General features: G+C 40.3%; 1 protein-coding gene across 1 annotated transcript in view; it reads left to right on the top strand.

Annotated features, from left to right (window-relative positions):
• Positions 1 to 1,254: 1,254 nt before the first annotated feature.
• Positions 1,255 to 20,902, top strand: part of myo1d (myosin 1D) — a 49,220-nt gene continuing 29,572 nt past the window's right edge. Inside the window, exon 1 of the mRNA XM_062442276.1 lies at positions 1,255 to 1,284. Coding sequence (XP_062298260.1) covers positions 1,255 to 1,284 — 30 coding nt within the window. The remainder of the gene's footprint in view (positions 1,285 to 20,902) is intronic.

Genomic DNA, 20,902 nt, shown 5'->3' with positions numbered 1-20,902 from the left:
CATGTTGGCTTCATCTTGACTCCATGTTGACTCCATGTTGGCTCCATGTTGGCTCCATGTTGAATCCATATAGGCTCCACGTTGGCTCCACGTTGGCTTCACGTTGGCTTCACGTTGGCTCCATGTTGACTTCATGTTGACTACATGTTGGCTCCATGTTGGCTCCATTTTGGCTTCATGTAGGCTCCATGTTGGCTCCATCTTGACTCCATGTTGACTCCATGTTGGCTCCATGTGGGCTCCATGTTGGCTCCATGTTGACTTCATGTCGACTCCATGTCGGCTCCATGATGACTCCATGATGGCTCCATGTTGACTCCATGTTGACTCCATGTTGGCTCCATGTTGGCTCCATGATGGCTCCATGTTGACTCCATGTTGACTCCATGATGGCTCCATGTTGACTCCATGTTGACTCCATGTTGGCTCCATGTTGGCTCCATGATGGCTCCATGTTGGACCTATAAAACACCTGAAACATTACAAATTTCCTTTTAAATGACAGCGTAACAGTATCCAAAATCCAAAAATACTCCCCTGACTGCATATTTATCTACAACTAGGAAAGGTTATAGCCAATATGCCCATTTTAAAAGCTTGATTGGTCAAATATATTTTCTTTAAAAGTGACTTTAATGATTAAACGACCATCAAAATAGCTGCCAATTAATCATTTGTAAGTCTGTGAGTTGGCTTATTGTTTGGAGTTATAGTGAAATAGAAGTGGTTTGTAGTTAATACACCTTTTCTTGGGAATACTCCGGTATTGGCACCAGTATTGAAGATTTATAATTGGTACCCAGAGCAAAAGTTTACTAATGTGGAGCACAAGAGTTCATGCGGCCACTGAAACTGAAACTCTTGATGACCTTTTTCATTAGTAAGGAAACTTAAACCTTCAATCTCTGTTATATTCTACTCAAATTCTGGTCGTCTTGAATCATTCTTTAATGTCCTAGGATTTAAAATGATGACCCTTGCCTTGGGTACAACCTCACTTAGAGTATTTAATGTTGGTACGTGTCCCATTAAGGCTGTCTGGCTCATGATTTAACAAGCAACCGCATCCTCTGTCTGCAACATTACCCTCAGACACAACTTCCTAGCAGCCTTGTTCTCCGAGCAACACACACAAACACACACACACACACAAGACAGGACGCATTCATGCAGCTCCCTTATCTCCTATCTCATTCAGTGACGTGATGAGTTTTCAGGAATCAGCTTGCACGGTGTAGTGTTTGGGAACCGCTAATGGTGCGTATGACTCAGGCGGCTGATGTTGTACGTTTTGTGTGAACGTATTACTCATCCTCTCGCTCTCTCGCTCTGCTTACTATTGTGTGTCCGAGGATAGGCTATGATGTCATTCTCCTCCTTTTCTTTCCTCCCGGCGTTGTATTGTACTGTTCCCCCTCGTCCACCTGTTGGAGCTGTGTACTCTGAGCCACTGTGGGGGTGGAACAGCTTACTCACTTTCACAGCCAGCGGCCTCACATCACTTCACAGCCTCTAAGTGACACACACACACACACACACACACACACACACACACACACACACACACACACACACACACACACACACACACACACACACACACACACACACACACACACACAGAGCTGGATTATTTACTGCCACTATTTGTTACACCTTTTAGTCTCTTTCACATTGTTAAAGTGGACGTATCTATACTTGATTTTAGGGGCCGACCCTCATACTAATATTAGGGAGCAATACAATTCTGGCTGATAATGTTATATATACAGAATATTGCATAAACATTTACATTTTTTTATAACAATGATCCCTTTAAATGTGGTTATTAAACATTTGTGATGAATATATGTAATGGAGGCCGTGATATTTTACAGATTTAAGAATAAACTGTTGTATAAAATTACATGAGTGCACTGAAACAGTAAACTTCACTGTGAATATTATAATTATAATTATCTATAAATAAAAAAACCCCACATAGAACATAAATATATATTAAACTTGCATTAAGAAAAATGATCAAATATACATAAAAGTTGCTCATATAACTAAAAATCAGCACATATCAAGCAACATATTTGCAGATACGATATATCTGTGATTGTGAAATTGGTTGGCCTCTAATCTCTTCATGATTTACAGTTTAAAACACCATTTATTTATCTTATAATGACCCTTTATACAGTTTAGCCTGAACATGCTGTTTTAGCCCCTTCAGCAGACTTCTTTCCTTTCTGGAGATTTCACTTCTTTTTCTCCGTCTTTACGTGACATGAACACTTCCCAAATACATCATGTACATGTTGAAGCTTGAATCGGATCCAAAATATGTAATCAGATAACAGGAACAGCACGACAAAGACAGGTTTGCTGTTTGTGGTCAAACAATCTGACGTCAGCAGCTTTGCAAACAGTGTTCAGAGCAGGTTGAAGTTCTAGCTTTTGACCTTTTTAGGAAGCTTTTTTACATACAGTTATTCACCTCAAGCTTTGAACCTTCGAACGTGTTTAACAGACATCCGATATAAGTGACGAAATCACACAAAAAAGCGCGATATTTCTCCTTTTTAAGATGAACAATGCTTTGCTCTGTATAGTTAATGATCCCAAAAACTATTCTTTGTTCATCTGTCTGGTTTTGTGCTCTCCTCCGCTGCTGCTGCCCTCGTTTTAACCCTGATAGAAATCATGTTGCTGTCCTGAATTAGCGTGTTGAGTAATGTCTGGTTCTTTAGGAAATGTTCCTCTCATTTCTCCCATCTATCCACTCATCTCCTTCCATAGCCAAGCCCACTGTGATTTTACACTAGCTGCTGCTGCTGGCAAGTGTGTTAGAGTATAATCAGGTCTTGCATCAGGCTGACAATCCCCCCCCCCCTCCCACCCACACTACCGCTCCCTTCAGGTCTCCTGCTTTCACCACAGATCCCTGGAAATGCATGTTACCGTAACAGCATGGTGGTGGTATTCATGTGTGAGTAAACAGGTGTGGTGGATGGCTGCGATCCCAGTCGGCAGAGAAAGGGAGGGTCAGCCACCTGATCTGTGTAGCCAGCCTGTTTACACATGACTCCCGTTTCCCTCCCCGAGGTATCCAGTCCTGCAGGCCTCATGGGAACATCCTGTGGTGTGAATGGGAGGAACACACGCTGCTAAGTTCCTATAAGCCATAGACCTCCATTGTTGTCCCAAAAAACTATTAAAATCATGTCACTAAGCCACGCTGCTGGGCAAGGTTGGTTACAGTATGTTTAGAAATGGCTCCAGAGATGAATACCAGCCGTCACATTTTCGGTGTCCAGACACAGCTGTGCATGTGTAGGAACATAGTTTGTAATGTAAATAATTTATATTTTGTTTCATGGCTTTTAAACTTGTATAAAGTTAGCAATAGAAAGTTCACTGTTCTGCACCTGCTTGTGGTAATGTCCAAACCACATGATTATATGTAAGGGAAATTTCACTTTTTCTACTTCCAGTCACATATAATCAGGGTTGGGAAGGTTATTTTAGAAATGTACATAGATTACTAGTTACTCTATTTAAAATGTAATAAGTAATGTAACTATTTCAGTTACTTCATCAAAGTAATGTAACTTATTACATTTGATGACTTTTCTAATTGTCTAACCAATGTTTTCAGCTGTTAGGGTAAATGTTCCCTTCATCTGTCCTTCCTTCCTTCTTTCCTTCATTCCTTCCGTCTTTCCTTCCTTCCTTCCTTCCTTCTTTCCTTCCTTCCTTCTGTCTTTCCTTCCTTCCTTCTTTCCTTCCTTCCTTCCTTCCTTCTTTCCTTCATTCCTTCCGTCTTTCCTTCCTTCCTTCCTTCCTTCTTTCCTTCCTTCCTTCCTTCCTTCCTTCCTTCCTTCCTTCCTTCCTTGTTTCCTTCCTTGTTTCCTTCCTTCCACCCTTCTGCCCTTCCTTCCTCCCTCCCTCCCTCCTTTCCTTCCTTCCTCCCTCCTTTCCTCCCTCCCTTCCTTCCTCTCTCCCCCCTCCTTCCTTCCTTCCTTCCTTCCTTCCTTCCTTCCTTCCTTCCTTCTTCCTTCCTAAGATCTAAGATCAGCTGTTAGGGTAAATGTTCCCATTAAGCACCAAAATCTAAGTGCAGCTGTTTTTCATGGATACTGACATGATTTATAAGGGAGATCATTTCTTATAAAGCAACATTTATCTCTCATTTGAAAATGTATTCATTAGTTCATGTAGATTTTAGAATATAAAATAAAGATAATTGATGAATAAAGTGGGTTTAATTGGTACTGGGACTCCATTTAAGCTCATGTGTTCTCCAAATAAGCTCACATCATGATTTATTTACTAATTATATAAAAAAATATTGATTTCAAAGAATTAAAAACAGCAATATATGTATTCAGTAACATGTTAAATATTAAAATGAGGTAAAAACTCTCCTGAGCAAAATCTTAAAGGTCTGACTTCAGATGTAACCTCCTTTGTAATCATCAACATTTTCATCAGTAACTGTAACAGATTACAGTTACATTTATTTTATACACCACTACATGTAACTCCCCATCACTGCATTTAATCATCACCAAACCCCTCAGTTATAACATACGATACCAGGCCAATTACTGCAGTATAAAGATGATTATATGTTGAATTGTATATTGAAATTAGTATTGACTCGTTGTATTCTAGCATTTTGTAGCCCAGTCTGCTTCGAGGTAAAGATGCAATAAAGCACATTTGCTGTTGCAGTGAAAGAACAGAAGGCGTTTTGGCTTCCTTCAGTAAAGGAGACGGTTGGAAACATCATCAGAATAGTCCATCATGTCCTGCACAGCCTCATGTTTTGGCTTTTTGTTGTGGTGACAGATGGAAGATGTTCTTTCCTCTCTCTCTCTCTCTCTTTCTTTGTTTTTTTCTTCTCCCAGTTTGATAACATTATATCATTCACTTTCAGACAGACGTTGCATCATTTTCAGTGGTAGGAAAAAAGCAGGACACAGAGTTTCATTCATGTCTTTTCAAAACCAGAAGCATTACATCATAAGATAAAAGATTCAGTCAAGACTATTTATCTTCACATCTCAGCACATAAAAGGATGATGCAGCTGTCAAGCTTTCACTTTTTGTTACTTTTATCTTCATTTTTAGACTTGGAAACATATTTTTGTAGTGGATGTCATATAAATGCACAATGCACAATTTATGGATCTTGAGTGTGAACATAAGGAGGAGGGAGGGGGGTCAAAACGCCTTACGTAATGTTTCTCCTGTTCCAGTCCAGTTGCAGGCCAGCTGTGCCGGTAGCAGCGAGACTACCTCTTCTTGATTTTTGGGGAAAGATTGATGTCTTGCCTGTGGGAGGGGTTGGATGTGTTATGTGTTGATGGGTTACGTCTCCTGCAGACAGTCTGGGAGCTGCTGTTTAGCACTAAGCAGGCTTTACAAAGCAGCGGAAAATCCCCCTAATGCAGAGCCCAGATGTCTGATGGCTGCAGACCGTAACCGAGGCCTCCGTCGCACTGTACATGAAAGAGAGCGGAGTGGAGTAGAGGGGCGGTGGGTGGAGTCAAACCGACACTCTTGACTCATTTCTGGTGGGTCCCCAAAATGAAAACTACCCCGGTATGTCTGAAACAAGGCGGCCTAATGTGATATTAATCTGATGCTGGCTGTTGAAGACGTTTAAGAACCTGAACTTTGTCCTAAATCTTGAGTAGCTGTTTAATAGCCACTGAGGAGCAATAGCTTTAATGGAGAGTCGATGACATAATGCATAATGATATACCACATTTACTCGTAGTCATCAAAATCTGCACTGAAGTTCTGTCAATCATTTAAAAACAAGTGGTAAAATACACCACATGGTCAGAAGTATGTGGACAGCACTGTACATGAAGGCTTTTGAGCGCTTTTTGGGGATCTTATAAGGAAAATCTAAAAGAAATATGTTGTGCTGTTTCTCAGACCTCTGAAAATACTCAAATAGGTTAGACATATGTAGCGTTTAATGAGGGGGCGCAAGTACACATCGTTTCATTTCAAAGGGGTCATAAGGTTTAAAGTTTGGGGAACTTCTGTTTTAGACAATAGTGTGCTCTTAACTTTGTGGTGAGAGATTTGGGGAAGGCCATTTCCTGTTTCAACATGAGAATCCTGCTCCGTAAAAAAAAGAAATGGTTTGGTGGGGAAGATTTTGACCTCAATACTGTCAAACGTCTTTTGGGATGAGATGGAACGCCGACTGAGAGCCAAAACCTTCTCACCCAAAATCAGAATTGGATCTCCGTAATGCTCATGTGGATAAACAACAGTATAATCTCTGCAGACAGGTTTCAGAAATAATGGCGTAGCTGCAGATTTATGGCTTGTTTAATAAACATACTTTGGCCATGGCATTGAAAGGTTGGGTGTAAAGGTCAGTAGTAATTAGTAGGCTATAAGATTATTATCAGTGGTAGGGAGATACCTACAGTTACTGAGAAAAAATGTGTCATTAAATTACAGTTACTAATGAAAATGTTGATGATTACAAAGGAGGTTACATCTTAAGTCAGACCTTTAAGATTTTAATATTTAACATGTTACTGAATACATATATTGCTGTTTTTAATTCTTTGAAATCAATATTTTTTATATATTTAGTAAATAAATCATGATGTAGGCTTATTTGGAGCACACATGAGCTTAAATGGAGTCACAGTACCAATTAAACCCACTTTATTCATCAAATATCTTTATTTTATATTCTAAAATCTACATGAACTAATGAATACATTTTCACATGAGAGATAAATGTTGCTTTATAAGAAATGATCTCCCTTATAAATCATGTCAGTATCCATGAAAAACAGCTGCACTTAGATTTTGGTGCTTAATGGGAACATTTACCCTAACAGCTGATCTTAGGTCTTAGGAAGGAAGGAAGGAAGGAAGGAAAGAAGGAAAGAATGGAGGAAGGACAGATGGATGGATGGAAGGAAGGAAGGAAGGAAGGAAGGAAGGAAGGAAGGAAGGAAGGAAGGAAATAATGGAGGAAGGGAGGGAGGGAGGAAGGAAGGAAGGAAGGAAGGACAGATGGAAGGAAGAAAAGAAAGAAGGAAGGAAGGAAGGAAAGAATGGAGGAAGGACAGATGGAAGGAAGGAAGGAAAGAATGGAGGAAGGAAGGAAGGAAAGATGGAAGGAAGGTAGGAAAGATGGAAGGAAGGAAGGTAGGAAAGATGGAAGGAAGGAAGGAAGGAAGGACAGATGGAGGGAACACTTACCCTAACAGCTGAAAACATTGGTTAGAAAATTAGAAAAGTCATCAAATGTAATAAGTTACATTACTTTGATGAAGTCATTGAAATAGTTACACTACTTATTACATTTTAAATAGAGTAACTAGTAATCTGTAACCTATTACATTTCCACAGTAACCTTCCCAACCCTGATTAATATGTGTCCCTATAATAACATCTCTAATAAGTTTTATTTTCCACTGTAGAAGCAGTCATCTAACTTTTATCTGAGGTATTTGATATCGCCCTCAGAGACAGCTGTATATCACCCCCCCCCCCCCCCCCCCCCCCTCAGTCAGTCACATGTTTGCTGGGAACCGATTCTAGATTAGTGTTGTTGTTGTTTTCCCTCATCACTTATCGTCACATCCATCTGCCCAACAGCCTAATCCAATAACATCTGGACTCAACTTAGCTTTTCTCATCGCGAGCGAGTGAATTTGCCGTGTACTAATATGAACTGTTGACCTGTTTAATCTGCAGAGGAACGGTGAATAATTCAGTTTCTCAAGAAAGAAGAGTCAGACTGATGATTGTGAAATAATTATTACACATACTTAACTAAAACCATGTCTCTCAAGTGCGTAATAAAAACTATGGCTGTAACTGAAGATTATCTTAAAAGTTGCAACAATTCATCAATTGACTTTTCGACAAAATCAATAGTTTGAGTGATATTTGAGTATAGTTCCAGCTTCTGAAATGTGAGTATTTTATGCTTTTCTTCGTCATACATGATAGTAAACTGAATATCGTTTGGTTTTGGACTCTTATTCCACCTTATGTCACCTTGGGCTGTAGTTTTCAGTAGTTTCTGGCATTTTAAAGACCAAGCAATTAATCAAATTAATGAATCAGCAGATTAACGGATAATTAAAATAATCATTACAGCCTTAATTTATGGTCAACTGATTATTTTCTCCATTAATCGTGCTGTCTATAAACTGTCACAGGAGTGAAAAATACCTCTAACTTAAGGTGACGCCCTTAAATGACTTAGTTGTATCTTATCAGAGGAGTCTAAAAGCCAAAGATAATCAGTTTTACTATCAGATATGACGAAAGTAAAAACATCACTTCATCACTTTCAAGAACCTAAAAATAGCAAATGTTTTATTTTTGTTTCAAAAAATGACTAAAACGATCAGACTCAGTTTATTGAGTAATCATTCCAGCTTTTAATTTTGCATTGCAGCCCTTGAGAAATAAACGAAATGACTCTAACCAAGCAGATGAGATCATCAATAGAAATAACTGCGTGCCGCTCGATAATACATGATGTTCCTTACACAGCATCTACAGCGATAAGCACTAAAGCATACTGCTGTTACTCCAAACAGTGACCCGAGAGATAAAAGTGGAGCGGACACAGATTATCTTTTCCTACCCTTCGTAATTCCTAGAATGACCCTGAGGTTCAAACGCATAATGATGACAACACGTGCCAGCTCAGCTCATGCCGATATGAGCCACAGATTGCACTATACTGAACCAATATAGGACACATGAGAGAGATAAACAAATAAACCATCCTGATGTTTTGCCAACTTATAAACATTCTGTGTCAGACTCTACTTCAAAATAAGGTGGGGGTGGTTTACAAAAACTTAGATACCCCCCCCCCCCTAGTGGCTGAAAGTGAGAATTGCTCTGCAGTAGTTTTTAATGAATCATTCATAGTAGACTACACAGCTCAACTCTTGATCATAGACTGTATATAAGAAATGGACTTAACATCCTTGACGTCACCCATTGGTTTGTGGACTGCTGCTCGGAGGCCAATAGTATCGGATCTGAGCAGCGCCATCTTGAAAATTTCAGGTGCATGCTGGGAAAAATAAAAACATGGATTCTACTTATATGGGCATCAGGAGGAGCATGAGGCGCCCTCCTGAACCTGTGAACCAATCAACCTGTCAATCACGACGTAGCCACGCCCTAATGCATACCCTGGATTATCGTCACATATAAAATCAAGGAGGCCAAAATGTCCCAAATGAACATCATACTGCATTGAAGAAGGCTTTAAACTAGCGATTGAGACCATAAACACATTTTGGAAACATTTACTGAGGTTATAAATCAAGTGAGAAGTTGGTGAATTCTCCATTGACTTGTATAGAGACGGAAGTCCTTTTGACACCAAATCGGTCGCCCCCTGGTGGCCTTTTGATAGAATGCAGTTTTGAGTTACTTCCGCGTTGGCCTCATTTCAGAGGACCGGAACTCCCCCGACAACAAAACGACCACAGCACAAAGGTTGACTTCAGACCTTGCGAACAACTATTCGATTATTCTGTTTTAATGACACATCCCTAATTGCAACCCAACTTCTTGAAAACTAGCATATATTTCTATAACATGGAAAGCTGTGATTTTACTCCTTTCTTATTGACCCTATTTCTGACATATTAAGCAAACCATTCAACAATCTGATCACTGCACATCTTCGCCTTATTGAACCAGGAAACCAACCGATTATCACCCTGAACGGCCAAAGCAGCAAACTTATGAACGCCTAAAAGTCTGCTGTTTTAGATTCCTTAAAGCCGCTTATCCCTGAAGCATAGTTTAGTATGAAGGAGACACATGCATCATAAAGTTGTGACTAAGTCAAATACCCAACATTTTTTGCATATTTTAAACTTGCGGACAACAGACCCTAATGCTCTCCTAGCTGAATGACTCAGTGTGGATAAAGTTTTCCTGTTGCCTTGACACCCTGCTGTTTAGGGCATATCTGCACCTGCTTGACATGGACTTTACAAGCAGAGGCTAACAGGCTGATGAAGTTTTTACAATGCATTATAACATACAATGCTTCTTCTCACTTTAGGATTGCTTAACGTATGTGCTTTCACGCCTTTTTGCTCCAGTTGCATCTTGCAGAAAAGAGAGAATAAGCTTCTTTTTTTTTTAAGTGTTAAGTAGATACAGATAATCTTATAAAATGGTTTAATTACGCCCATGTTTCCATCCACAAGGTGAAATGTTAAGGGGGTGGGATACTCACAAGAGCCACTTTTACTTCTTAATTCTTTTCAGTGTTGTTCTCTTTTTGAGGAGAGGGGAGGAATTGCGGGTGAGAAAAATGTCATAAATTGCTTGCGCTCCTCCCAAAGTTAACCATAAAAAAGACCCACCCAAACAAGATTGGAGACAGTGGTTGTTGTTTGGCTTCGCTCTGTAATTCACATCTGAGGGGAGTGTGTCATGTGTGTGTACATGCAGTGTTTCTGTGCATCTGTGTGTGTGTGTGTGTGGCATTAGGGTTCCCTCGGGTATTTTTGGAGCAAAGTTCCTCGGTAGAACAAAAAACATTGGTCACATTTTCTCCTCTGTGTTTGTTTACACGACAGATCTTTTGAATGGAGCGGGTGTCACATTTTTATCATCTTTGCATAGTTGTTTATGTGTGTGTGTTTGTGTCTGGATAAGCTGCTGGTGGGTGTACAGAGACAGTGCATGAATCATCAGTGGTCTCACGATTTATGATGCTGCCTGTAAGTGTGATCTGTCTTCCTCCCTCTGTGCATATCTATCTGTCTCTCTCTCATTTCCTGGCAGCTCATGGGAGGGGTCCCTTTTTTGGAAAGAGATCACATGGCTGCAGGTCAGACCAGTTTAGACACACTTCCCTTCACAGCTGGGCAGACTGAGGGGAAAAAACAAGTGAATTTAGGAAAAATAAAGACGATATAGAGTGAGTTATTATCACACCTGAGGAGGATTTCTGCTCTATAAGCCCCTTCCAGCTTTACTTAAAACCCTGATTCATGATTCATTCCCACACTTAATACTTCTTGAGCCTGTGTTTTCAAATGAGTCACTGCCTTAAATCACTGTGCTGTGAAAAATGTCAAAATCTGAAATTTACAAAACAAAAGAACAGATGACTGTGTTACCAAATATAAATCTGACTCAGTTTCCATGCTCCTATAAATAGCATTTCTTGTGTTTGAGACCATTATGACCCATCAGGTTCTCTAATCTCTTTCCTGTGTGTCATATAAATCCATCTAAATGAGAGGAGCAGATGGATCAGTCGACCCTGTATCGCAGTTGACACACGCTTCGACTGATTAATGTAGCTGTCCTCTCCTTTCCTCTCCTCCTAATGCCCTGTGGAAGGATGATGGACACAAACGTGACTGGTAGATGGTAGCTATAAACTCAGAGGTGGGGAAAAACAACAACACTGAGACTGACACTAATTGAAACCCTGCAAAGTCCAACTGAAACTAAACTACCTTTTTTCTCTACTACTTCACACATATTCAAAATGAGTAAAAAAGTATGTTAAATTCTTTGATTTCATGATTTTGTCCCCTAGTTTTACAGTATTTTGCTTAAATACAGTTCTGCAATAAGCTTATGTATCTGGAGACCTTTATTTCAAAACATCACATCTCATAATAAAGCAATAAAGTGGCATCGTATCATAGGCAGAGCAGATGGTCACACTGAGCCTGATTGCATCATGATACTCAACACCATAGACTCCCATTAGTTTTCCTGCTAAAGTCTCCTTCTTATCTAACTTACATCAACTTTATTGTCACTTTCAAATATACTCTCAGCATACAAGGAAGCGAGATGATTGTTCTCAAACCAATCAGTAATTTCCACATGAAGATAAAGGACACATTTACAACATAAAAACATAAAATCATAAAAAAGAGGAGCCTTTATAATAAAGTGCTAATGTGTTTACAGAGGACAGGCAGGGCTAAGTGTTAAAGTGCTGATGCATTTGAACACCTCTTGTCCTGCACCTATGTAATATAATGTAATGTAAGTTTATTTAGATAAGGACAATGCATAATGAAACATCAACATTGTATAAAACAAGATGCATTCTAGCAGGTTTTAGCAAAATAAATGATATTCTCTGCCCGTCGTCCCTGCAGGGAGGTATCAAATAATTAAACTTTATTTATATAGCACCTTTCATAAAGGCTAGTGTAGTTCAAAGTTATTTACAGTTAGTTGATTGACAAGCTGATAATAAGACGGACCAATAGACAACATGAATAAAAGGAATAAAAACAAAAATTGAGAAAATAAGAATTGATAAAAATGTTTAGAAAATAAGGTAAGGTGGAATAAAAAATGAATAACATAATTGGATGTAATTTGAGTACCAAAACACCAAGTCCTGAAATTTTACAAACATTATCATCCCCATATCCCTGCCCCACTTTATCAAGATAATCCACAAATTAGTGCAAAGTTGCAGCACTAAAGACATCAGAACAGTCATTCCCACATCCTAACACCAGTTTACTTCATCCCCCAACTTTCAAAACATATGCAAAGTATACATTTAGTGTAGCTTGTTGAACGAACCACCAAACAAACATTCACTGGAGAAACGTGCATCGCTTACATCAGTTAGCAGGCGAGTTGGGTTATTAGCTGCTCAGCTGCAGCACGTTAAACAGCATGTTTAACATACTTGTAAATGTCATTTCAGACTCGTTAGATGCTGGTTTGGTTGTTGCTCTTCAGTATCTCTGTTAGCGACACGCCGTCTGTCTGTGACTTTGTGCAGTTTGATTCATTTGTCTTCGTTCAGTAGGCCATAGTGTACCATCTATAGTCTGCCAGCTGCTGTCAATCAAACACAGACACCAACACACAACCTCAGCTAACCGAGACTAAAAGCAGCTGCTATAATATAAATATCATTTTGGTTAATTTGAGTACTAGTTAATGCTTTTGTTTTGAAGGCAGTTTGGGGCACAGAGGTGAATTTATTTCTATAGGTAGAACGGTATAGGACCAGCAGGCACCAGGAAGGGAGTATGTTTTCTTTACCAGGCAAAGAGAGGCGGCAGATGTCATTGTTCTTTGTCTGTTTGCTTGCAAAATAGTAAAATAAACCAAAAGAAACGTCACCATGCCTGCTGGACATTGCACTTTTTTATCCTGCATTTTGAGTTTTTTTTATTTTTCTAAGGACAAATCACCACTACAGCAGCATTTCTATTATTTTCCTTTATCTCTTCTTTTTAATAATATTATTTTTTGGATTATTATTATAATTTTTTTGGATAGAGGGATTAACTGTGATGTCAGGCTAACTGCACCTTATCAAAGAACTGTGGTGATCTTGGCTGGTTTGGTCGCGGTTTCTTTGTCTATTGCGTAATATTTAGCTTGTGGGTGTGAAAATGAAAAGCATAACGTAAGACTTGACAATCCCATCTGTAATATTTATATAAACATTACACTTGAATTAAGTAATGATTACGTCTGAATCCCGCATTACACTTTCATTGTGCTGTATGACAGACCTGATTAAACAGGGATCTAGTGATCTTTCCAATCGACCAGTAATATCTCAGAGATCTCAGTCGTTCTCCACCTGTCTCGCTGATCTGAATTAGTTTGTGCACACATGACATCATGCAGCTTCTTGTTAAACTATCAGACAAGTTGGATGTTCATGAGGACATTTTAGTTGAGTTATTTTCTTTCCATTACAACAAAAGCTGTTAAGAACTTGCACACAGGGAAGCCAATTCAATGTCCTCACATATTTTCAGCAATTCATATAATGAAGTGAAATGGGACTCCAACTACTGATTATTTTCTCTTAATTGATTAATTATTTGGTCTATAAAATGTCAGAAAGAGGTGAAACATATCAACTATTGTTTCCCACAGCACAAGATGATTCCCTCAAATGTCTTGTTTTGTCATGACCAACAGTCCACAACTAAAAGACAATCAGTTTTCCAACATAGGAGATTAAAGAAACTAGTCAGAAAATAGTCAGAGCTGCAGCCACTGCCAGCAGCAGCAGCAGCAGCAGCAGTAATGTAGTCCTGGATGTCGGCCAAATACGGAAGCATATTGCTGCCACGCCAGAAAAATTAAGAAAGCATCAGTATCACGTTATAACGATACTCATCTGAATGAGGAAGCGGTGTGCAGACAATAGGATAGGAATGTGGCTTTACATGATTTAAGTTGTACTACATGTTTGAGACATGACGAATGTATTGCCATAAAGCGCTGCTGCTCAATGAGTTACAGCACCAGCACCATGCACACACTCTAAAGTTAAAGCCACCTTAAATGCATGGGGCTTTACGGAGGGTTGCACTCATTCATCCAGCTGCATACAGAAGAGTCTGAACCTCTTTAGGGTCATTCATTCATTGATCTGACGTAAGAGGAGCCACCACTGTCCACAAGCACTAACACACTCTGACTCCTTTTTAGGGTGCGCTAAGACAGATTTCTCTCCGTAGATATAGAGCCTCACTTCTAACAGCTGAAGGAAAACTATCATGTGGGAGAAAGTCTAAGGTTGTTTTTAGTTCCAGTCCATCCCGATCACACTGATAGAAAAATCCTGTCCAGCCATAAAGCAATGCTGCTCAATGACTTACAGCACCAGCACCATGCACACACTCTAAAGTAAGAGCCACCTTGTTATTAACAGTATAGCAAAATGTCTCTGTAGTAAAATTGATTATAGATATTGCATCTTTCATTCAGGTTGGTACACATGTCACTCTGTGTGGATTCAGCTCAATGCCCAATATGTAAAACACCTGTAGATGTCGTCATTATGGATGGCAGATCCCATCACCTTCTTCTGTCAATGCATGCCCAGCTGGCATCTCAGACACGCCCCTCCCATCATGTAAACCATTGTTGAAGAACCCCCCCCAGAAGCCATTGTACACGTACGTTAAGTGGGCAGCTCGCTGTCGGCCCATGTCGGGGGAGACGGAGGGCCCGTCTCAGACAAAGACCTACGATTGACATCTGAACAATGGAGAAGGCACACAGCAGCCTCCCGGCGGAGGGGAGGGGGGGCACAATGGGTCTTTTTCTGTTGCTTCAGGGGAGGAAGAGCTGGCATGAGAAATGATACTAAAGCCCCTAGTTCTGTGTGATTACATGGTTTTAATGGTTTTTGCTGGGTCATTTTCGTTATTCACACACATTGTAGAGCAGTTTGCATAGGACCAGTTAGTTTAGCTCTTAAAATACAAATCATTTGAATATGTGGTTCATAGCTGTTGACTTTACGTTACTAGGGTGATTAATACTCGATTGATCTGCAGATAATTTTCTCAATTTAAATATTTTGTAGTGAAGTTCATGAGCTGAGTGCTTGTACACACACACACACACACACACACACACACACACACACACACACACACACACACACACACACACACACACACACACACACACACACACACACAGCAGCAGAGGCGGTTGAGGAAGCTAGAGAGTGAATGAAGAGAGGGAGCGGGACTGAAGCATGAATCACTGTAATAAAAATGTCATTTCTTATTGTTATATTCTAAAACACATTTACACATATCCTCCCTCTACTGTGTGTGTGTGTGTGTGTGTGTGTGTGTGTGTGTCAGCAGAAGAAGAAGATGAAAAAACACTGACTCAAATGTTAAAACGGCGGTTACATTGCCGTTTTAACATTTGAGTCAGTGTTTTTTCACTGCACTAAGATACCCGACCTCACACCTTGCCATTAATATTTACTAACACCACTACCCTTAAAGTGATACTGATATTATTAGAGTGCATGAAGTGCAAACTCTGTCAAATATGCTGCGCTCGACATCACCACCACAGACTGTTTGGGTTGTAGGCCAATTACACGTAGCATTAAATTGAAGGACGCTTGCAGTGATTGGCTGTGAGCAACACCTGACAAATAGGTGTTTTTTTCTTTCTAGATTTGGGTAGATATAGGTTGCAATGCAGGTTATCGGTTGACTGGAGAAGTTTTGTTACTACTTGATACTGGGTTCGGTTGATACCTTTTTTTAAAGGTATTGAGTACTGATACTCAGCCCTTCACCCTGCATGCTGTTATTGGCTGAGGCTACACACCCACTGCTAGGCCTACTCCATACTATTAAGGTATCGACCGAAATAAAGCGATATCAAGTAGTATGGAAACATCTCCCGTCAAACGATACCTGCAATCGATCCTTTTTGCACCCAGAGCTAGAAAATATGACTATTTGTATGGACTTGCTCACAGCCAATCAATGTGAGTGTTCTTCTATTTAACGTGTCATGTGATTGGTCTACTGCCACAGCAGCTACAACCCGTCTGTGGTGGTGAAGTCGTGGTGAATTTGAGTTAGCGCGCTTAGCAGTTCAGCAGCCAAGATGCCACCTAAACGCTCTAAAGTGTGTCTACACTACACGCCTGTTACCACGGATACAAGACAGAGACCTACATGTGTTAATGGGAATCTAATGAAGTATTCAGTTGGTATCAGTATCACTTTAAGGGCAGGGATTGGCCCAATGGTTGACCCCAGTGGGATTACATATGCATGAACCTATACATTGCTTTTTAGTAAAACCCTGTATAGCTTGGGAAGACACTGCATGTCTGGTCGTCCCACCCTGTCGATGACACATAGGCAGCCCTTCTTATTGTTACCCCTTTGTGCCAGTTTGTGCACGGCCCGACATACAGTATGAATACTCACACACATGGATGACATCATCTGAGCATGTGTCATTGTGTAAGTAGCTGGTATAGTACATACAGATGTGGTAAAGCTTTATTGTTCCTCGCCCACTACGTGAACATTAACTCATCCTCTTTAACCCTCCTGTTGTCCTCTCGGGTCAAATTGACTCCGTCTCTTTTGACTGTTCCTTCTTTCCTTCCTTCTTCCGTCTTTCTTTTATTTTTCCTTCGTTCTTCCCCTCCTTCCCTCTTTCTTTGCTCCCTTCTCCTTCCATACTTCTTTCCTTACTTCCTTCCTTCCCTCTTTCCTTCCTGTCTTCTTTTCCTTCCCTCTTTCCTTCCTTCCTTCCTTCCTTCCTCCCTTCCTCCTTACTCCTTTTCTTCATTCCTTCCTTCCTTCCTTCCTTCCTTCCTTCCTTCCTTCCTTCCTTCCTTCCTTCCTTCCTTCCTTCCTTCCTTCCTTCCTTCCTTCCTTCCTTCCTACCTTCTTTCCTCCCTTCCTCCTCCCTTCCTTCTTTCCTTCCTTACTTTCTTTCTTCTTTCCTTCCCTCTTTGCCTCCTGTCTTCTTTTCCTTTCTTCCGTCCTTCCTTCCTTCCCTCTTTCCTTACTTCCTTCCTCTTTTCCTCCCTCCCTCCCTCCTTACTCCTTTCCTTCATTCATTCCTTCCTTCCTTCCTTCCTTCCTACCTTCTTTCCTCCCTTCCTTCTTTCCTTCCTTACTTTCTTTCTTCTTTCCTTCCCTCTTTGCTTCCTGTCTTCTCTTTCCTCCCTTCCGTCCTTCCTTCCTTCCTTCCCTCTTTCCTTCCCATCTTTTTTTCCTTCCTCCCTCCCTTCCCTCCTCATTCCTCCCTTCCTTCTTTCTTTCCTTGACCTGAGGACAACAGGAGGATTGATTCTAATATTTCTTATTTACATCATAAATCATTGTTCCTATCATTATTTTAACTTCATCATGTACTCGAATAGCTTAGAGAGAAGAAGAAGATGGATTAAAAAGGCCACGCTCACATCTATTCAAAACAAAAATCAAGGTTTAGGAAACATTGACCAACAAGAAAAGTGTCATGGGCGTCTGCCAGCAGCCGTACCCTTCGTGTTTTGGTTGACGTTCAAGGCAAATGTGTCATTATAGCATCAAAGGATTGAGATCTATGCAACACTCTTCACTGCTTGTTATGTACTTATGCAAGCGAGTCAGCATTTTCATCATAAAAAGAGACATTTAAAGTGTTTAAAGTGTTTAAACCTACATGAGTTCACATCTACTTGAGTGCTTGACTTGAGTTTATATTGCAATCTCTTCAAACCCACAGTCACACATACTTCATGTAGACGCATTAGGACTGTTTTGGAATAATATGCAGTTGGCCTTGTTTGTAAGGGCGGCATCAGAGGGTTTTGGCAGCTGTGAAGAAAGAGACCATTCTTCTGTGTGAGGAGAAACTGAGATCTTAGTCCTCTTTCGGAGAGGAAGGAAGTGAGGCAGGCGGCCTTGGGCAGTCAGAGAGAGAAAGAGAGAGAAAGAGAGAGAGGAGGGAAAGAAAGTGAGACACAGCTACACACTATATCTTCAAATATAAGTATGTGGACACCTGAATATTACACCTATGTGGCTGCTGAACATCTCTTTCCAAAACCACGAGCATTAATCTGCTCCTGTACTAACCTCTCCGCTCTTCTGGGAAAACTTTCCACAAGAATTTTGGAGTCTGGCAGCAGAGATTTGTTCTCATTCAGCCACAAAAAAAGGCATCAGAAAGGTCAGACGCTGATGTTTGGTGATAAGTTTGAACATAAAGTCCTTTTTGTAAGTACTCAGTAACTTCTAGCTGGTGATTTACTAAACGAGGCATTGCAGGCATTAATAATTATGGAATATATGAGCTGGTAAACACTTAAGTTGGTTGCCGGGAAACATCGGTCCATAAACAGGAAATCACTTTTAGCAACAAAACATCCAAAAAATGAACATTTTAGAGGCCAAAAGGTGAAATAAACTGCCAGTCCTTTGTGACTGTAGGTCTGATTTTGTTATATTTTCATCTGCATACATAGAGACATATGTATGGAGCTGCACCAATGAGTTGATTACATTTTTAATTTCAAGTTTAATATATGCATGTTTTTTTTTTTTTTTGCTTTTTTGGATATAGACAAAGAAATGTAATGGAGGTATTATCAGCCAATATGTCTTGATATCAGAATGTTTTTTACTCCCTGATATTCCTATTGGCAAAAATCCAATATCTGTTGGGCCAAATTAACAACTGGTCTGTGTGGTACAACTAGTTTTAATTCGGCTAAGCGAAAAATCTGCACTTAGCAACTCTTACATGATGAATCTGAGCTAAGTTTGAAGCTACAAACAGCTGCAGCAGCTCTGTGCACACAGGGACACTAACAGGAAAAGGACCTTCCCATAACTGTTCCTAAAAAAAAAATTGGAAGCACACTATTGTTTCAAACGTCATTGTGTGTTGTAGGATTTAAGACAAAAGCATGAGGACAGAGCAGAAACAGGATCTAACCCCTCAACTCTGTATTATTAGTGTCTAAAAGTGACATCAGTGTGAAAGAAACCTTCTCAACAGCCACCCGGGAGGTTGTAAGATGCTAAATTGGGCTTTTGGACGCATGGGAAACATTGATTCAGTGTCATAATATTATAATATTTACAGTATCTGATAAACTTATTTACAGTGACGAGTGTTTAGATATATTTGTTTTAAGTGAAGTGTTTTGATAGGAAATGGTACAATTCCTTTGCTATTGAATCATTATTTATTTTTGCAGGTTAATGTTTAATTTTGTTCCACTTGGAGTTTCCTGCATGATGAATGTCTGTGAATGAGCCTGAGAGGAAGTCTGCGTCCACATACACCTGCATCCAATTTAAGATGCTATTCAAGGATAAAACACAAGATCTGAGTCGTAATAAACTGCTGGGTTTTATTTTATTTCTTAAACTGTAAAGATGGGAGTCAGATTTAATGATAGAAGATTTAATACTTTTTTAGATTTGAATGCGTTTTAATAACAGTGTAGGTGCATTTTTAAAGTAAAGCTGCAACAATTAGTCGATAAGTTGATCCTCGAGCCAAGGGAAGAAGGACAGATGGAAGGATGGAAGGAGGGAAGGAAGGAAGTAAAGACGGAAGGATGGAAGGAAAGACGGAAGGAAGGAAGGAATGATGGTAGGGAGGAAGAAGGAAGCAAAGGAGGAAGGAAGGATGGAAGGGAGGAAAGATGGAAGGAAGGGAGGAAGAAGGAAGGAAGGAAAGATGGAAGGATGGAAGGAAGGAAAGATGGAAGGATGGAAGGAAAGACGGAAGGAATGATGGAAGGGAGGAAGGAGGAAGGAAGGATGGAAGGTAGGAAAGATGGAAGGAAGGAAGGAAAGATGGAAGGAAAGATGGAAGGAAGGAAGGAAGGAAAGATGGAAGGAAAGACGGAATGATGGAAGGAAGGAAGAAGGAAGAAAAAGGAGGAAGGATGGAAGGGAGGACAGATGGAAGGAGGGAAGGAAAGATGGAAGGAAGGGAGGAAGAAGGAAGGAAAGATGGAAGGAAGGAAGGAAGGAAGGAAGGAAAGATGGAAGCGAGGAAGAAAGGATGGAAGGAAGGAAGGAAAGATGGAAGGAAGGAAGGAATGATAGAAGGAAGGAAAGGAGGAAGGAAGGATGGAAGGGAGGAAAGATGGAAGGAAGGAAGGAATGATGGAAGGGAGGAAGAAGGAAGGAAAGGAGGAAGGAAGGATGGAAGGGAGGAAAGATGGAAGGAAGGAAAGAAAGATGGAAGGAAGGATGGAAGGAAGGAAGGAAAGATGGAAGGAAGGAAGGAAGGAAGGAAGGAAGGAGGAAGGAAGGAAGGAAAGATGGAAGGATGGAATGACAGAGGGAATGATGGAAGGAAGGAAGGAATGATGGAAGGGAGGAAGAAGGAAGGAAAGGAGGAAGGAAGGGAGGAAAGATGGAAGGAAGGAAGGAAAGATGGAAGGAAAGATGGAAGGAAGGGAGGAAGAAGGAAGGAAGGAAGAAATGAAAGATGGAAGGAAGGAAGGAAAGATGGAAGGGAGGAAGGAAGAGAAGAGAAGACAGATGGAAGGAAGGAAGGAAGGAAGGAAGGAAGGAAGGAAAGATGGAAGCGAGGAAGAAGGAAGGAA

This window comes from Scomber scombrus, chromosome 21 (assembly GCF_963691925.1).
Source record: "Scomber scombrus chromosome 21, fScoSco1.1, whole genome shotgun sequence".
NCBI lineage: Eukaryota > Metazoa > Chordata > Actinopteri > Scombriformes > Scombridae > Scomber > Scomber scombrus.
Note: the sequence above shows the minus strand (reverse complement) of the source record. Positions and strands in the feature narration are given on the sequence as shown.